The 19,548-nt window shown below is 45.9% G+C and overlaps 1 protein-coding gene across 1 annotated transcript; it reads right to left on the bottom strand.

Annotated features, from left to right (window-relative positions):
* Positions 1–576: 576 nt before the first annotated feature.
* AK3 (adenylate kinase 3) lies at positions 577–17,945 on the bottom strand. Its single transcript, XM_004766180.3, has 5 exons — positions 17,683–17,945; positions 8,982–9,101; positions 7,838–8,010; positions 7,188–7,306; positions 577–2,149 (listed from the first exon to the last, which is right to left on the bottom strand). The coding sequence occupies exons 1-5, from the start codon at positions 17,831–17,833 to the stop codon at positions 2,029–2,031; spliced, it is 684 nt and encodes a 227-aa protein (XP_004766237.1). The 5' UTR covers positions 17,834–17,945; the 3' UTR covers positions 577–2,028.
* Positions 17,946–19,548: the final 1,603 nt, after the last annotated feature.

Here is a 19,548-nt window from a genome sequence, read left to right as displayed (position 1 = left end):
ACTGTGGTGTTCTGGAAAGTAGGAAAGGGTCAAGGAACTGTCCTTAGCCTTCCAGGATGGTGGCTCCGCCGAGCCATGGCACTCAGCTCTAGCAGATTTCCAAGCGGCACCTAAATCATCATGATGGCGTTGAGCCGGATGAGCCCCCAGCAAGGACAGCCTTCATCAGAATGGTCTGAGAACAGCTCAGTCAAGCATAAAACAAGTTTTCATTTGCTTTACTAAAGGAAAAAATAGTGCAGGCATTACCCAAAGTAATAGGTGTATGTGCAGAACTTTGGGTGACGTGTTTTGGGGGTAGGGAGGGAACGGTCACAGGGAAGAAGTCTTTAATTTTCAAAGCCATGTTCTTCTACCCCTCTTGTTGATTTTCAGATCTGCGTGTGTTAAGGCCAGTGTGCTGGCAATCTTCTAACAGGAGATACAGCTTTGAAGGAAACCAGCCTGTGTGCTGCTGTACAGCAGTTAGTAGAGAGCAGTCACCAGTTCAGAAGTCAGGGAGACATCGGGGCATTAGAACAGAGGCTGGGAAGGAATGGGCCCTGTGGAATACTGGGAACAGAGTAACACCCACAATTCTCAAGGGTAGTTTTATTGTAGTATATTAATATTCATGTATGCCTGGTAACCCAGGGGTAATTCATGAGCTTACTAGTTTTACAACAGTTTTAGAAAGCACATTAACATTCAAGTAAGCATTACACAAAGTTTTGTAAAGAATTAAAGGTGTCCTATAACCCTTTTTTAAAGCCTTGGTCCTTTCTGAAAGATCAACATTAAATTTTTAAAAATCAAAAGAAAAGTTTTCCCCCCACAAAATACATAACCACTTGCTGGTATTTCATTTTAAGTGCTCGGGATAACGTGCGCCAGACGTTCAAAGGCAGCTATTAACAGCTTGAACGAGGACTCGTTGCACTGGTTTTAGCACCAAGGAAGAGTAAATAGGCCAGTGAAGATGCAGTTGCGTTTCTCCTCCACCTCTCCTCGCCCCACTCTTCTTCCCAGGCCACAGGACAGACGCCGGCTACCACACCACACAGGCAGCGGTCTCTCCCTGCCGGAAGTTGAGGTGGTGGGGACACGAGCAGGTGTCCACTGCTTTGATTAGCAATGGGATTAGTAAATCCTTTTAACTGCTACTAATTTGATTAGTTCACTAATTCTGATTGTTTACTAATTAGTTATGTGTCAAGGGAATTCTCCCCAGGCGTGCCTGATTCTACTTCTGAGGACCAAGAGTGCTTGCTTTACTTAGGACCATGGGTTTTCTTTTCTTTTCGTACTTGGTTACTCATCACTCATGAGATCTTCACAGTGATCACAAAGAGAAACGGGCAAGTAGATCCTAAAGCACATATTTCTTAACCTGAGAATTCTCCTATATGCTGATGTAATATAATTTTATAGCAGACTGAAAATTCTGAGTAAACTGAAGGTTTAACAACACAATAAATACAGTATATATGGCCAAGCTTACAAGTTTCTTAGTGTAAAGGCAGCAGTGAATTTGGATCCTGAAGCTAATCTGCATATCTAGTTGTTTTCTAGAATTTGATAGACATAGTGTCTCACAAAACCATGTACCACAGTGCTAACAATACTGGGTTTTTGGCATCAATCTACACACATTTCTCTAATAAGATGCTTTACCAAGTGATGTGAAATTTTTTTTTAGCTTTTCCAGAAAAATAAGAAAAATTTTATCAACCACTTTTTTGAACAAAAGTTACACTACTACTGATTGCTCTTTTAATTATCTTCTAGAATATTTTTCCAAAGTTAAGACATCTGATGCTTTTTTAATTGCACACCAATAGAAGGTATCTGGGTAAAACACACTAGACCAAAAGAAGTATCTTAGTTATCAGACTCATTTGGCACATCCTTAGTTTCCAGAATAAAATCAGTGGAAGTGAAACTAGTATAATTGTCAAAGAATTCATACATGCCAGTCCCAGAACAAGGAGCTTCTAAATGCACAGGCGAGGAATCCCTGCTCGTTTTACTGGTCATGTGAACTTTTCCTCATGGAGTAACTGATGCTTTCTGATTCATCTGTGGAACTTTTGTTTGTAGGAAAGCATAGACATAAGGCCAGATCTTGTCAGTTTCTGTTCCAGAGAAGGTTTCCAACACACCCTTTTTCCTAAAGATGACAAAAAAACAAAACAAAACAACAACAAAAACAAACAAAAAAAAACAGGTCTGACTTTGTCTGATGAGCTCTTTCAAAGTGATTTCCCCCGAACCCCCAGAGAAACTACTCAAATCTTGGGTCGTATTAGAATCCTTCCAAAATCAAACAGAGTATTAGTCAATTGTTTAACTAGACCGACAAGGCAAAAATGTCAGAAACAAAAAATTTGAAGGTGTTACTGCTAACAAAGCCATGCCCCTAAGCAGCATTGTATTACATACTTGTCATAAACCCATACTTTTCTATTTTAATTTTTTTAAAGAGTGCTAATTTTTATTTTTTATTTTTATTTTTAAAGATCTTATTTATTTGACACAGAGAGAGAGATCACAAGTAAGCAGAGCATCAGGCAGAGGGAGAGGGAGAAGCAGGCTCTGCTGAGCAGGGAGCCCGATGCAGAGCTCCATCCCAGGGTCCTGGGCCAAAACCGAGAGTCAAACGCTTAACTGACTGAGTCGCCCAGACACCCCAACAGTGGGAGTTAATTAAAATTAAGTCTTAATTAATTAATTAATCTCTTAATTAATCTCTCCAAATTTTATAGGGTATCATAGAGGAATGCTTTTGTCCTCAGGGAAGCCTCTGAAAATCAAGTGAAAGGTTGCAGAGCAAAGACTGATTCTGTTTGTGGAAAAAAACCAGAGTTCCTTGGGTGCTCTTGGGCACACTTAAAGACACTGTGTGAGCTGGGGGAGGACGGCAAGCAGGAGGAGGAATGCCAGAACCTCTGGAGGGAGAGTGTGTTCTGAAAAGCAGCCCTGGGATTCTGATTCTGCTCACCACCATACCCCCAGGGGTAGAGACATTTGCAGCTGGTGTGGCAGCAGCCCGGACCTGTCTGCCTTGGGGAAAAATGAAGAAACACAATAGGAGACACCATAAAAACAGTTTTTATTGCCCTTTCCCTCAAAATCAGAAAGAGGAAAGAAATAAAGCTAAGCAAAAAGCAGGAAGCATAATCAAGTATTAGGAAGTGGTCTTGCAAGTGGGTAAGCAGACAAAGCCTAGGGCCCTGTGTTTGGAAGCCGACTACCAGTTTGGAGATCCGGGCTGTTACTTTACTTTCAAACATACAGTGTTATCAATGAAATAAGGAACCTGAGCTTTAGAAAGGTTTATGTGAGCTATTATATTTAAAACACTGAGCACACACTCCGTAAGCGGTCCTATTTTGCAACTGACCATTTCCGTAAGCCAAAGGACACAAGTGAAACTAAAATCTAGCTTTGCCATTGCAAGCCAATGCCTTTCTCTACTGATCACAGACTGTGCTTACTAGACCCCTAAATCCACATTATCATTTTTTTAAAAAACTCTCCTCCCCTACCCGATGGGTGGGGTTTGAACTCAGAACCCTGAGATCAGGAGTTGTGGATGCTCCACCCACTGCGCCAGCGAGGCACCCCTCACATCATCATCTTCTGTTAAGAGTCACTTAACAGTGATCCTCCAGCCACGAGGAAGTCGTCATGTGGAATGTTCTGAGGGCCAGCAGAGCTTGCCCATAGGTCACCACTGCATCTATGTGAAGTGAATCGATATAAAGAAGAATTTATAGAGTATAAAAAGAGATGCCATTTCATCACTGACTTTGTTCTCTGAAGAACAATCCCGAGCTGGAAAGAAGCACCATAATGCTTTACGAGATCACGTCTCAGCTCAAACCGAGAAAATCTACACCCTGATAGGATTTACTGTTGGATCCAGATGTGTCGTGTGGTCAAGTCTAAGAAACACATGGTCTAAGTGAGACTCTGGAAATGCCTGCAGGAGGCACAAGGGTTTTGGACCTTTCAAATGGCATGGAGGAGACCGTGAACCCTGAGAAAGTCTGGAAGGGCACACCCAAATTGAGTAAGAGTCCGTTTGAGGCTACATTCCAAACGCGGGGTTAGATCTTTACTTCATGTCATCGGAGGGCACTACCACTGAAGGAAAGGGTCTGCAGGTGATACTGATTTAACACGGACCCATGGATGGCGCCAGTGAGCCAGGAGCGGCTCTTAAACAAGTGGCGTCTCACCCAGACTGACAGTGCCTTTGAGCAAGTTGAGAGCATGGAATCACAAGAAGCTGCCATTTTTGAGAACTTTGATATGCACTGAAAACAAAATAGATCGCAAGGTGACTATGCGATGTATTTATAGGGCTGCTGCTGTATAGGTGGACCTGGGATCGATCTTCTCCCTCTAAATATGTTCCTTATCAGGAGGATTTATTTTGCTAAACAATTTGCTTACGTATTACTCAAATTACAAAACAAAAAAAAACAAAAAACAAAAAACAAAAACCCAAACCCAAAAAACCCAAACCCTATTTTTGTTTCTTTTGAATATAGTGTTTAAAATAGAAGTGCAAAGTCACAAGGGAGTACATTACTGAGGGCACAAGTGCAGGAACCTATCCAATCTGAAAGCTGTCCCTGGATGGACATCTGCCATTCTCATTTCTCTGTAATAAAACCAGTCTCACCTAGGTCCCTACAGGTCCCTATAAGAGTAACAACCTCGTGCTGTTTGTTAGCACAGACCTAATCACTCTGTCTCACTGCTGAAATGCTAAATGTCTTAAAATGTTTTAAACTAACAATGCTGACTACCACCGAAATTGTTGCAAATACCACTTTTCAGTTTTTGGGTAAGCCCAGCCTTAGCTCTACATGCCGGAGTTTAGAAGGAAAACTTCAATTCATGGCAAGAGGGAGCAAAAGCTGAAAGCCTGGAAAGACTAGGGTTTTCTCCTGGGGTGCCTGGGTGGCTGAGTCGGTTAAGCGTCTGCCTTCAGTTCAGGTCATGATCCCAGAGTCCTGGGATCGAGTCCTGCATTCAGGCTCCCTGCTCATGGGGGAGTCTGCTTCTCCCTCTGACCTTCCCTCCTCCTGCTCGTGCTCTCTCTCTCAAATAAAATCTTAAAAAACAAACAAAAAACCTAGGGTATCTCCTAAGATAGGGACCTGGATCATAACGCTTCCTCTCGGCAGCCTTCCCAACGCTCCTCCCCACTCCTGGAGAGAAACAACCCCCATTTCAGCTGGTGTGAGCTGGTTTCCTCTACGAATAGCCTTGCACTGTTCGGATCGGCCCAGCAACAACGCACTCTCCCTTCTGATTCCTTTCGAGTAGGTAACAAAACCGTGTTTGAGAAACAACACCTTCACCAAAATCGACCTGTGAGATCGTGTGGAACTTCCCCACTCCCCGGCTTCCAGGATGGACGTGATCAGAGGGGATGGGTGCCGACTCCAGACTCTTCCTGGCAAACAGGCCCTCTTTTCTGCTCAGTTGCTGAAGTGGTAAGAGACAAGCTGGGATGCTGGGGGCTCACACAGGGACAGCCACCGAGATGGAAGCCAGCACGGAAAAGGAGCTGACCGTGACCAAGGCCGGAGGACGCCCTCTGAACACTTGGATCCAGAGTCTACCTTTGGACTTTGTAGTTAGAATTAATTCCCCTTTGCTGAGGTCAGTGTGAATGAGGCTCCTGACTGATAGAAGCACATAGCCCATGGCATGGAAACTACGATTTACCCAGCTCTCTGCCTCACCCTGGGGCGTGAGGTGCAATTTCCTGGGGCCTGGCCTTGACCCGTGTGGACCCGTGTCCGCAGAGTAGATAGAACAGCAGCCACCACCGAGTGACTTACTGGTACTGGGGCTGCGGTAAGCCTTTATGTGGATTCTCTCCATCCCCTTTACAGCCCTATACAGGAGGAACTGTTTAATACTGCTCACATGACGAAACTGTGGCACAAAGGTTGAATGAAGACCGTGCCCAGGGCCACACACACAGCTGGTCACCTGCAGAGCCAAGCTCGTTACAGAAACCACAGACGCATAGTAGCAGCCACTGGAGAACGTGAACTGCCAACTTCCTTATAATTTCACTGTCCAGAAAGTACTACTCTAGAGCAGTCTGGAGGCGATGGCTGCAGAGGTCACGGCATGTGTACCCATCATACCAGCACCGGTAGCAGCCAACGAGGACACAGCGTTCACTCCGCATAGACCAGTTCCAGGAGCCACTCCTAAGAACACACTCTTCCGACCCTCTAGCCTTACCCCCAGTTAAGCAAGAGGTTAAGACCGAGTTGACCAACAATGAACTGGGACTTGACCTTGGGCAGTCAGGATCCAAGACCTGCTCCAGCCACAGCACTGGGCTGTCTTGACACAGAATCACTGTTGAGTTAGTGAATGTTCTGAAGGGAAAGGGGCATGCAGTCCCTCCTCCGTGAACAGAGGTCAAGACGGAGCAGGCAGACTGCACTGAGCCAAAGAATGATTCACCATCATTCCCGTATTTGTTGTGGGAAATAAGCAGACAAAATGGTGTTCAAATACAAGTTCTAAAGACTATTAGTCAAATAAAGGATGTGAGGCTGGGCTGCCACTTGAGGCTTCTGTGCCTCCAACGTCAAGGGTGGCGGGCACTAGCCGACTTGCCTCCCCACCATCCACAGCAGCCCTCCCTCTACCCAACAGCAGATTCTGGGGGGACTCCCCACTCCAGAGGGTGACCCACCAGCCTATTCCCTCCCAACCAGGAGCTGGTTCCAGAACGGGCAGTAACCTAGGCCTACAACAGTCAGTACAAGGCATTCCCCGCCCACAGGGGCTGGTTTGAGTCGGCGCCACCTTCGTGACGTGTGGGGCTTTGTTCACTTGGTGGAATGCTGACCCCTCAGCCCCCCCATGAAAAACAGCCCCAGCCTGTTCCTGGCAGCTCTGTGCAACCCGGCAGGGAGTCTAAGGACACAGCCAATGCAAAGCTCAAAGTATGGCCAAACTCTGACCAAACCTAGTGGTGACTGAAGCCCCATCAACCTTCTGGAATTCTCTGTTACATAAGCTAATAGGCTTCCCATGCTGTTTAAACCAATTTGAATTGGATCTTCTGATGTTTCGCATTTCAGCTTTAAAGCACGGATAATCGAAACCTAACTTAGTGCTTCATCATGCAAGAGAAGCTCTGAAAAGGACAAACTCACTGGTAATATTCCAGGACCGGCTGAGTTTGGACTTCATAAGCCTTCAGTCTCTTGACAACTGTCTCTGGCTTGTCATCGTCACGCTGAATGAGAGGCTCCCCAGTCAGGTCATCGATGCCCTAAACAGGAGTTACAAGAGGCTGGGATCAAACATCTCATCTTCAAAGCATGTTTTTAGACATCCCTCTGCAGGCACCAAGCACACAAGCGTGCTTCTAAGTAAACAGAACCAAACCCAAACACAGACCATCATGACGCAGAGTCCTGAGAGCCTAGTTGTTTGCCAGTATCGGTCCTCAGAGTTAAAAAGCTTCCTAAAAGCAGCCTCTCGGTAATCTCAGATGTATACAAGATGACTCAGCGAAAGCCTGGGAATCCCAACTGGAACCCCTACATGAGCCACAGCCATCACTAATCCTTCTCACCCCCACTCCTAGCACACTTCCTGGCATGGAGTAGGAAGTCCGTAAATGCTTCCGAATGAGTAACAAACCCCCATTGTTCCCGCGGGTTCCTGGACCAGCAAGCTGAGCGCCCCGGACTGGTCCACCGCACCCGGGACCTGAGAACATTCCCCCGGAGCAGATGTCCTAACACCTCCGCGAGGGCAAGAGGAGTCGGAGGCCGTCTGTGCCAATGCAGTGACTCACCACAGCTTTGGGAGGGTTGAATTCGATGTTGTAGACGCGGCCGCTGGCTGGATGGATCCAGCGCGCAGTGAGACGCTGCTTAATGACCTCAAAGGGCACGTTCAGATTAATCACTGTGTCTATCTGATAAGCTCTGTCCAGGGCTTCTGCCTGTGGAAGTGTCCTTGGAAAACCTTGACAAATTAGAGAAAAAAAGAAGGAGAAGAAGAAGAAGAGGAAAGGAAGGTTGGGAGTGGGGAGAGGAAGAGGATTAATGAATGATGAACAATCCGAAAAAAAGCAGGAATACGGGGCAGGCGGATCAGAGCTGTAGGGCAGCTATGATGGTGGTTAATTTTATGCATCGACTTGACTGGACCCGTGGGATGCCTGGATACTCGTCAGACATTATTTGGGGTCTGTCCGTGAGGCTGTTTTTAGGTGAGAGTGACATTTAAATCAGGAGATGGAGTAAAGCAGATTGTTCTCCCTGATGTGGGTGGGCCTCCCCTAAGCCGGGGAAGGCCTGGACAGACCAGAAGGGGTAACCCTCCCCCCGTAAGGGGGGAGTTCCTCTGTCTGACTGTTCTGAGCTGAGATACTCAAAAGTCTGAGGCTTTTCCCACTTCAGACTCAAACGGAAGCCAGCTCCACCTGGGTCTCAAGCCCGCTGGTCTTCAGACTGGAACCTGACTGACCACCCAGCGGTTTTCTGGGCCTCTGGCTTGCACACTCGTCCTAAAGATCTCGGGATCTGTCAGCCTCCTCCATCCTGTGAGCCAATTCCTTTAAACTAATACTTCTCTCTCCAAAAACTAAAAATCAACCTCTCCTCAAGGATCCCAGCACAGCTCTGGCTGGGGAAAGTTTACAGCAGACTGCAAATTACTTGCCACCCTTCCTTCTCCCTCCTCATAAAACATTCTCCGAGGAGGGGGAAGATCAAATCACAGCTGGAGGGAGTGTAGGAATCCTGTGGTCCACGGCTGCCTTTTGCTTCAGAGGAAGAAGCAGGCCCAGAGAAGGCGACTGGCCCAAGGCCTCAGGGTGGTGAATGGTGGCACTCAGGCCCCCCAGCCACCAGATGTGTGTCTGTCGCCACGAGATGCCCTTGCTCTGCCCACACGCGTCATCCCGCCGGCTGAAATGCTCTGACACCACTTACCATCCAACAGCCAGCTGTGCTGCGTGAGTCTCTTCAGCTCATGAAGGGCCAGCCGAGTCATGACGTCATCTGGGATGAGCTTCCCTTGGTCAATGAACGTCTTGGCTAACACACCAATTTCTACAGCAGAAGAGGGAGGGAAGCACTATCAGCAAGCGTTTCGTCTCAGCCCACTCCGGGCCCCCAGCAAACCACCAGCCGGGAGGACCTCCAGACGCCACCGTCACACAGAAACGTGCATTGTCAACTTTTATGATAAAAACAGAAGTTACGAAACGATCTATACCTATTTCAAATTCCCAATTTATAAAAATATGTAAATGCAAATGGAGAGACAGAAAAAATAATAGAAAGCTACTGACACCGGGTTAACAGCCGTCACCTCTGCATGACAGAAGTGATTTTTTTAATCTATCTGCACTATTCTGTATTTTGGTAAATTTTCTAATCAGAAAAAATGTACAGGATACTAGAAATTATTTTCTTTTTAAGTAAGGACCTGAAATAGTCATGATTTATAAGTGGCTCAGTGTAAGTGCTGGCTATCATGTTACTGTAGAGATTCTTCTAATCCTCTAAAACAGACGCAGCTGTCACATAATTTAGTTTTGGGCCAGATTAGCACAGTGTTCATAGGACGTTTTACTGAACGCCCTGGAAAAGATTTAAAGGACAGTTTAAAAGTATTACCCACAATCTGATGTCATTCTTACCCAACAATATTTTGATTTGTTCATCAGTTTTCACCAAACTATTTAAACTGTATTCATTAGGAATTGTGATACTATTGTAATCCATGTATACATAGGGTTGTTGTTGTTTTGTTGTTTTAAGTAAGCTCCACACCCAATGTGGGGCTTGAACTCTCAACCCCAAGGTCAAAAGTTGCACATCTACCAACTGAGCCAGCCTGGCGCTCCTGGTGTATGTACAGGTTTTTTTTTTTTTTTTTTTAAGATTTTATTTATTTATTTGAGAGAGAGACAGTGAGAGAGAACATGAGCGAGGAGATGGTCAGAGACCGAAGCAGACTCCCCATGGAGCTGGGAGCCCGATGCGGGACTCGATCCGGGGACTCCGGGGTCATGACCTGAGCCAAAGGCAGTCGTCCAACCAACTGAGCCACCCAGGCGTCCCAATGTATGTACAGTTTTATGTCCTTTTTTCATTTAGCATTATTCTGTAAATATTTTTCAGTGATTTTATATAGTCATTTTTGGTCAACTATGTAACACTCCATCAACATATACCCAAGTTTGATATATAAAACATTATCACAGCAGGACTGTTGGACATTTAAATTATCTAAATTGGGGGCGCCTGGGTGGCTCAGTGGGTTAAGCTGATGCCTTTGGCTCAGGTCATGATCTCGGGGTCCTAGGACAGAGCCCCGCATCGGGTTCTCTGCTCAGCAGGGAGCCTGCTTCCCCCTCTCTCTGCCTGCCTCTCTGCCTACTTGTGATCTCTCTCTCTCTCTCTCTGTAAGATAAATAAATAAAATCTTTAAAATAAATAAATAAATAATCTAAATTGGTCTTGCTTTTGCCCTACTACTGCTACTTTTGAAGATCTGAACACCCTTTCTTCTTTTTTCTGTTTTTTGAAATTTTTTAAAAGATTTTATTTATTTATTTGATAGAAAGAGGTTTCAAGTAGGGGGAGAGGCAGGCAGAGAGAGAGAGAGAGAGGAGGAAGCAGGCTCCCTGCTAAGCAGAGAGCCACATGCGGGGCTTAATCCCAAGACCCTGAGATCATGACCTGAACCGAAGTTCAGCAAAGTTGTAGGACACAAAATCAATAGACAAAAAATTTAGCTTTGAACAGTCTGAAAAATAAAATTAAGAAAACAATTCCATTTACAATTACATCAGAATATAAAAATAAAAATCTTAGCAACATATTTTTAAAAAGAAGTGTAAAATGGGCCATCTGAAAACTCCAACATTGTTGAAAGAAATTAAAGACCTAACTACATGGAGAAACATCTCATATTCATGTATTAGAAAAGTTAGTATTAAGATGGAAGTAGTCAGGGTGCCTGGGTGGCTCAGTGGGTTAAAGCCTCTGCCTTCAGCTCAGGTCATGATCTTGGAGTCCTGGAATCTCTGCTCATTAGGGAGTCTGCTTCCCCCACTCTCTCTGCCTGCCTCTCTGCTCACTTGTGAGATCTGTCAAATAAATAAATCTAAAAAAAAAAAAAAAAAGATGGAAGTAGTTTTGGGACATCTGGGTAGCTCAGTCAGTTAAGCACCTGCATTCAGCTCAGGTCCTGATTGATCCCAGGGTCCTGGAATCCAGTCCCTGCGTTGGGCTCCTTGCTCAGTGGGGAGTGTGCTTCTCCCTCTGCCTCTGCCTGCTGCTCCCCCTGCTTGTACGCTCTCCCTCTCTCTCCCTCTCTCTCAGACAAATAAATAAATAAAATAGTTAAATAAATAATAAGATGGAAATAGTCTCCAAAAATTACTAACAGATTTAAAGCAAACCTATCAAAATCCCAGCTGGTGTCTTTGCAGAAACTGAGAAACTGATCCTAAAAGTCATATGACAAAGTAAGGGACCCAGAACAGCTGAAACAATCTTGAAAAAGAACAAAGTTGGAGAACACATGCTTTGGATTTCAAAACATCAGTCAAGAATGTGCAGTACTGGGATAACAGTAGATGTACAGATTAATGAACAGAATTGCAACTCCAGAGCCAAACTCTTACGTTTACCATCAACTGGTTTTCAGCGAGGATACCAAGACAATTCAGTAGGGGAAAGAACACTCTTTTCAACAAGTAGTGCTGGGACAGCTGGATATCCAGACAAGAGAGAAAAAAGCTGGACCTCAACCTCACTCTATATGTAAAAATTAATATCAATCACAGATCTTAGGGTAAGAGCTAAAACTACAAAACTCTTAAAAGAGAACATAGGCATAACTCCTCATTGACTGTTCATCAGGCAATGGTTTCTTAGACATGAGGCCAAAAGCACAATCAACCAAAGAAAAAATAGATGAACTGCATTCATTATAATTAAAAACCACAAAGAACATGTGCTATGGTGAGTGTTAGGAAATGTGTAAGCCTGATAATTCACAGACCTGTAACCCAGGGGCAAATAATACATTATATGTTAATAAAAATAATAATAATAAAAAAAAAAAAACACAAAGAACACCACAAAAGTGAAAAGACAATCCACTGAATGGAAGAAAATGTTTGTAAATTCTTTATCTGATAAGGAACTTGTATTTAGAGTATCTAAAGAATTCTTACAACAATAAAAGACATAACCCTTACACAATAAAAACCCATTTTTAAGAGCAGGCAAAGGATCTGAATGCAAAAAGCAGATATACCAAAGGCCAATAAGCCCACGGAAAGATGCTCAACCTGACTAGTCATTAAGGAAATACAAATGGAAATCACAATGAGATCCCATTTCACACTCACCAGGATGACTATAATCAAAGAGACAGATAATAACAAGAATAGGCAAGAATGTTAAGAAATGGAAACTCCTCTCTGTTGCTGGTAGAGTTTTCAATGATGTAGCCAAATTGGAAAAATACTGTGGCAGTTTTCAAAAATGTTAAAAAGAGGTACCACCTTACCTAGCAACTGCATGTTATGTCAAGGTGTATACATGTACACACACACACACACACACACACACACACATCCAAGACAAATTAAAAGACATGTACACAAAAACTTGTACACAAGAGCCGAAAAGTGGAAACTCAAATGTCTGCCAAGTGAGGAATATATAAATAAAATGTGAAATATCTAGACAAAATTATACCACTCAGCCATACAAAGAAATGAAGTACTGATATATGTTACAAAGAGTATGAACTTGAAAACAAGTCCACCAACTTATGAATGGATAAATAAAATCTGCTACATCTATTTGATGAAATACTACTCAGCAATAAAATGGACGGAGAACCAACACACATTACAACACGGGTGAACCTTGAAAATGTCAAGCTAAGTGAAAAGAAGCAGACACAAGAGACCGACCACATACTGCACGAGTCCATTCATCTGAAATGTTCAGAAGAAGCAAATCAATAGAGGCAGAAAGTAGACTGGGGCTGCCAGGGGCTCAGATTAGGAGTGCAGGGGAGACAGGAGTGACTACAAATAGATATGAGGTTTCTTTAGGGGGTAAGGAAAATGTTCTAAAATTGACCGTTGTAATGGTTCTACAACTCTGGGCATATATTAAAGTCCAATAAATTGTAAACTTCAAATGGGTAAAATAGATGGTATATGAATTAGATCTCAATGAACCTATTAAAAATGAGGCAATCCTTACAAAAAGCACTATTATGAAAGGAACAATACAGTATGACAGTTTGCTGTCATTTATGTAAGAGAAAAACAGGAAAGAACAGGTTAGCATTTGGTTGTATACACATGAAATAGCTCTAGAAGGATTTTTCACTAAATGATCTTTTAAATTTTTGGAATTCCAAACCATGTAAATATACTGCTTCTTATAAATTAGGCTTTGGAGGTTTTTTGCCTTTATGAAAATAATTGGCCCTACTGTCAAAACCATTAGGGGGGCCTATGCTGCACAGGTGTATATAATACAAGTTTTATTAGGGAATCCTGGGAGCTGACAGAGACTTTGACTATCATCTACTGAGTTCAACTTCCCCAACGTACAGATGAGCAGAGGACATTTGAAAGGATCAGCTATCTAGTGCAGGGTTCCGTCTCTGAGAAGCGCTAAACCACAGGCAGTTTCTCAAACTTTGGGCAATCCCACAGCAACCTCACGATTTCTGCCACAGCCAGACCATTACCAGTCCAAAAGCGCGTGAGCTTTTCAAACTCACAAATTCTGATGTTCATAAAATGAAGGCTTGGTGCGTTCACTGCTTTTCAAATAGCCTTTGAAATAAAGAGATTAAACAACTGTGCCCACCAAAAATGATCTCCCGACCGTCAACACTGCATCAGCAAAGTGTCTAACTGGTGCTCGAGGGGACCCAGGTGTTCACCCCTATCTCGGGGTAACTGCTGTTTACAAATGAGCGAGTTCTTCAACCCCTCCTGCACTCAGTTGCTCATCTTTAAACCAGCGGGCTGGCCTAATGTCTTAAGAGTCAGGCTCCAGCCTCTTGACTCCGGGTTCGTGCCCGTCACCATGACTCCATGTCTGGTCCTGCCAACAGATGGCCTCCTATGTCCAGTGTCTTTGTCACATCCTCTGGGTTGATTTTTAAACTTTAGCTCTAAAATACAGCTCTAGGTTATAAAACATAGCACCGTCATGAAACAGAGGCTGGAGAGTAAGCTAGTGCCTCCTTCACCAAGCCTATTTGACAGGACCACGTTTACAGAAATGCCACACTCAGGATTTCATATTGGAAGGAAGTAAGCAGGGATGCTGCCAAGTGTTGATGAATAAAGACGGTCATAACAGTATTTATTATAGCAAAGAATGGTTAACAACATAAATGTCCAATGAGGGGAAAACGTTAAAATTAAGTATCATTTTGGGGGCACCTGGGCGACTCAGTCAGTGAAGCTTCTGCCTTGGGGTAAGGTCGCGATCCCAGGGTTCTGAGATCGAGCCCCGCATCAGGCTCCCTGCTCAGCGGGAAATCCGCTTCTCCATCTCCCTCTGCCTGTGCCTTACACCCGCTTGTGCCAATGCTTACTCTCTCTGTCAAATAAATAAAATCTTTAAAAAATATACAAATAAAAAAATTAAATATCATTTTTATGACTGCCTCATGACGTGTGGCCATGCTCACAATAAGTGACAAAAAAGGTACACGAACAATCATTCAGAATGCAGCAACTTTGCAAATACATACAAATGAAACAGAGAGAAGCAAAGAAAAAAGCATCTAAGGGACTAAAGGGTTAACTGTTATCGTCTCTCAGTGGTGGAATTATGAGGATTTTAATTCTCACGACATGTTTTTCTACCTTTATAATAAATATACTTTACTTTTACTATCAAAAAACATGAAAGAGTATTTTTTAATAAAAGACTACAATGCTTTTTCGGCTCTGATCCTGTGGGAAATATCCAATTCCACTAAAAAACAAAACAAAACAAAAGAACAAAAGAACAACAACAACAACAAAAAAAAAAAAACAAGAGAAAAATGTTAGAAGAGAAAAATATTTATTGAGAATATATTCTTAGTCCTGAGATACAGAACATCTGTAATAACAATCTTCTGATATCTCCCCAAGCTCTACTTTGTTTTCTTTGTTAAAGAACTGCTGTTTTTAAAGACCTTTTAGAGAAGGAGCAGGCGCCTGAGGCTGAGGCGAGCTCGACTTCTCGCCAAGGGATGCTGCCCTCCGACTAGTCTTCGCTTCTCCACCTGGAGTCAGAAAGAGAACAGTGGGCCTGTCTGGGGATATTAAGGATAAACAGGGCATTGTTTCTTAATTTTGAAAGAAGTTCACGTCTTGGGCTTTTAATTTAATTTTTAAAAATGCTTGGGTGAGCCTGGTGGTGGGTATTAAGGAGGGCAGGTATCGCGTGGGTCGCGGGCAGCACTGGTGTGGTGCATAAACAATGAATCTTGGAACACTGAAAAAATACAACTAAGAAAAAAAATGCTTTATGTTTTCACAAATCAATGGAACTTGAACTTCCTGCTAAAAGTGTTCCTTAGGGGCACCTGGGTGGCTCAGTGGGTTAAGCCTCTGGCTCAGCGCAGGTCCTGATCTCAGGGTCCTGGGATCAAGTCCCACATCAGGCTCTCTGCTCAGGGGAGCCTGCTTCCCGCCCCCCTGCCTGCCTCTCTGCCTACTTATGATCTCTCTCTGTCAAATAAATAAAATCTTAAAAAAAAAAAAAAGTGTTCTTTAACCACACAGTGATACCTCACTGCTCAGTTATTTTTCAGAGACTCTCTTAGGCATTCTTTAAGCCTTCCTACTTTGGATAAACTTACCCCCACCAGGTGCCGGACTGGAGGCTGTTTACTGTTACCAAACTACTTAAGAATGTTGCATCAAGAACATTTAGCAAGCAGGCCAAACAATTTAACCTTCTGAAGAAGTGTTAACTGACCACAGAAGACAGTGTATACTGCGTATACACTATGTATAAACATACAGTGTATACTGTATGTTTCTTAAAAGATCAATGTTAGAAGAGAAAAATAAAAGCACTCATTTGCTAGACTCCGTGCCCTGCGCCGTGCTGTGCGGTGCGGATTGAAAGAACTCCAAGAGACAAATTAAAACCACTGAGGTGGTTCTTTTTCTCCCTTGTATTTTAAAACAGACAAAAACCCCACCTAGAAATGATCTAGATTCAGCAAACAGATGCCTATACAACCATGAACAGGATGCAAAGGATTTTTAAGTTCTGAGGTGGAAAAATATCCTAGATACAAAGTGAAAATATGCTGGTGCAGAAAACATACATAGTATGACTGCATACTGCATAAAATAAGGGCGAGATACGTGTGTGTGTACACAAATGGCTCAGACAGTAAGTGTGAAACTCTTGATCTCAGATCTCCCTGTTGTGAGTTCAAGCCCCACGCTGGGTGTAAGAATTACTTTAAAAACATATTTTAGGGACGCCTGGGTGGCTCAGTTGGTTGGAGGACTGCCTTCGGCTGGGGTCATGATCCTGGAGTCCAGGGATCGAGTCCCGCATCGGACTCCCAGCTCCATGGGGAGTCTGCTTCTCTCTCTGACCTTCTCCTCGTTCATGCTCTCTCTCACTGTCTCTCTCTCAAGTAAATAAATAAAATCTTTAAAAAAAATAAAATAAAATAAAAAATAAAAACATATTTTAAAATCATTATTAGAAAATTAAAAAAAAATAAAAACAGCTTTCTTAACATATAATTTGCTTAACATAAAATTCATCCATTGTAAAGTACAGAGTTCGTTGACTGGATTTGGTGCTGAGTTTTAAGAATTTATTTGGCATGAGAAATGAAACAGTTGGGGGTCCTGGCTGGCTCGACTGGTTGAGCGTCATGATCCTGGAGTCCTAAGATCGAGTCCCGCATGGGGCTCCCTGCTCGTGTCCCCTCTCATGCTCGCTCTCTCTCAAGTAAATAAATAAAATCTTAAAAAGAAAAAAAAAGAAAAAGAAAAAAAAAAAGAAATAAAACAGTCTTTCAGAGAACTATGCACAAGAATAGTTTTCCTGTCTAAGAAATCTCTGGGGTATCAAAGTTCTAGGCCAATTTTGTGATTGCAGCGAGCACAAATAATAGCCGGCCTTCAGATGATGGAAGAATGGGTGGATCCAGAAAACCCCAGCGTTTAAACAAAGCTAAAGGAAGCGCAACCCTTCGGGTCAAACTTCAGCTCTCCAGGTGAAAGGGCACGTGGAGCACAGGCTACAGATCCTCAGGGAGCAGAGCGACTGGACCGGGACGCGCCTCTCAAACGCAGCCCAGCAGTTGACTCTGAACTCTGAACTTCGAACGCGTCCTAACTCTCTCGTCTTTTCCCCCAGTGACCCGCCCAAAGCTGCCCCGGAGCCTGGAGCTTTCGGGGCGCAATGGGTCGGCTGCCTAAGATCTCTCCCCTGGGCGGCGGGAGGGGGATCCCGCCTCCGCATCCCTGGACCCGCCTCCGGGAACCCGCACCCCGGGCCCCGCATCCCCGGACCGCGTTCCGGGGCCCCACTTTCCCCAAACCCGCAAACCCCGGCCCGGGCGACGGCGCCCCGCCACCCCTCCGGCCCCGGCTCCCACCTGTGCCCCGGAGCATGTTGTCCCGGAGCAGGTCCCCGCTGGAGAGGTGCTTCAGCGCGAAGTGTTTGGTGATGCGCGACGACACGGTGCCCTTGCCCGAGCCCGGCGCCCCCATGATCACCGCGCGCAGGAGCCGCGCCGACGCCCCCATGGCGGGAGGGAGCGGCCCGGGCCGCGCGCGCGGGGGACTCCGGCCTGGCTGCGCGCTCGCCCGGCTGCGAGGTGCGGCGGCGGGCGCGGGGCCGGCCGGCAGGCTGCGCAGCGCGCTGGAGGCGGGCGCGGCGCCCCGGCGCTCCCGGAAGTGAGGCGACGGCCCCCGCGGCCGCCCCGCCCGCCCCGGCCGGCTCCGCGCCCCCGGCCCGCGCCCCGCCCGCGCCCGCCGCGCCTGCGCCTCTCCGCGCCTCCTCCGGCGCCTCCTCCCGCGCCCCTCCGCGTGCGCTCGCGCGTCTTGGCCGCGGGCCCCGGAGGCCTCCTCGGCGCGCCCTTCGTTCCCTTCCCCCGCGCCTCCCTCGGGTCGGTCCTGCCCAGGCGCCCCCGCGTGTCGCTCGCAAGCCCTGCGTCCCCCTCGGCGCCAGTCCCGGGTCCCCAAGGCCGCGTCCTCCTCCCCCCGGGCTGCGGGGCGACCTCCCGTCCTCGCTCGCTCGCGGGCTTGTGAGGGACGTTGGAATCCGTGTCGAGCCTCCTGTCGCAGGAGGGCACCGCGGCTGCGGCTCGCGGAGCTGCTCCGAGTCCGGGCTCCCGACGGTGCCTCTTCCCCCCGGGGTCGCGCTCGCCGCCTCCCAAGGGGCTGCCGCCGTCTCTCTCGGCGGAGTCGGCCGGGGCGGGCTCCTGCGCCCGCGGCGCGGTCTGCGCTCGGCCAACGCGCGGATCCCACGGGGCGACTCCTGCCGGCGCGCCGCGGACCGGAGGAGCCTCGGGGACGCGGTGTGGAGCGAGGCACAGGCGTCTGTTCCTTCGGGTCGGAGGTTCGGACGTGGAGGCAGATCCTCGCGAGGAAACAAAACAGATGAACAGGATCGTTTGGGGCAGTGCTCTGGGCAAAACAGAGCAATGTGCAAGGGTGGAGGGAGGCAGTTTCCGATCAGGCGGTCAGTGCTTTACTCAGCTCTGCGTGGAAGAACTGGGATTTGCTCCACCGGAGATAGAGGAGAGGGGCACAGGCTGGGGGATCCCTTCCAACGGAATGTTCAGATGTCCCCGGAATAGTAGTAACACAACACAGACATTTTTTTAAAAAAATTAATTAATATCATTATTATTATTATTTAGTAATCTCTACACACAGCGTGGGGCTTGAACTCACGACCCTGAGATCAAGAATCACGTGCTCTTTTGACCGAGCCAGGCAGGCGCAACAAGACAGACATCTGAGTGCGTATGTCATCTGTAAAATGGCACGGAAGATTAGGCTGGGATGTAAGAACACTGTGTGTAGAATACAGTGCCAGCTGCAGGGTAAGTGTATCTGAACCCAGTGACCAGATGGGGGGGATTTAATGGGTAGAAGGCGCCCTACTTAGAAATGTAATGGCTTTGGGGCACCTGGGTGGCTCAGTCAGGTGAGCGTCTGTCTGCTTTGGGCTCAGGTCATGATCTCAGGGTCCTGGGATCAAGTCCAGGGATCAAGTCCAGAGTTGGGATCAACAGGGAGTCTGCTTCCTGCCCCCTCATGCTCACTGGTGTGCTCTATCTTGCTCTCTTGCAAATAAATAAATATCTACATAAAAAAGAAATGTAATAGCTTGTAACATTCGTGATTAAGAATAAATAAACAAACAAATAAATTAAACATTCAATTCATGGAGTTAGAAAAAGGACATGAAAAATAACCCAAGGAAATCAGAGGAAGGGATTATGTGAAGAAGA

The sequence above is a fragment of the Mustela putorius genome, unplaced genomic scaffold (genome assembly GCF_011764305.1).
Source record: "Mustela putorius furo isolate JIRA1106 unplaced genomic scaffold, ASM1176430v1.1 tig00003854_pilon_pilon_pilon, whole genome shotgun sequence".
Lineage (NCBI taxonomy): Eukaryota > Metazoa > Chordata > Mammalia > Carnivora > Mustelidae > Mustela > Mustela putorius.
The sequence above is the reverse complement of the archived record's forward strand: the minus strand, read 5'-3'. Positions and strand labels throughout refer to the sequence as shown.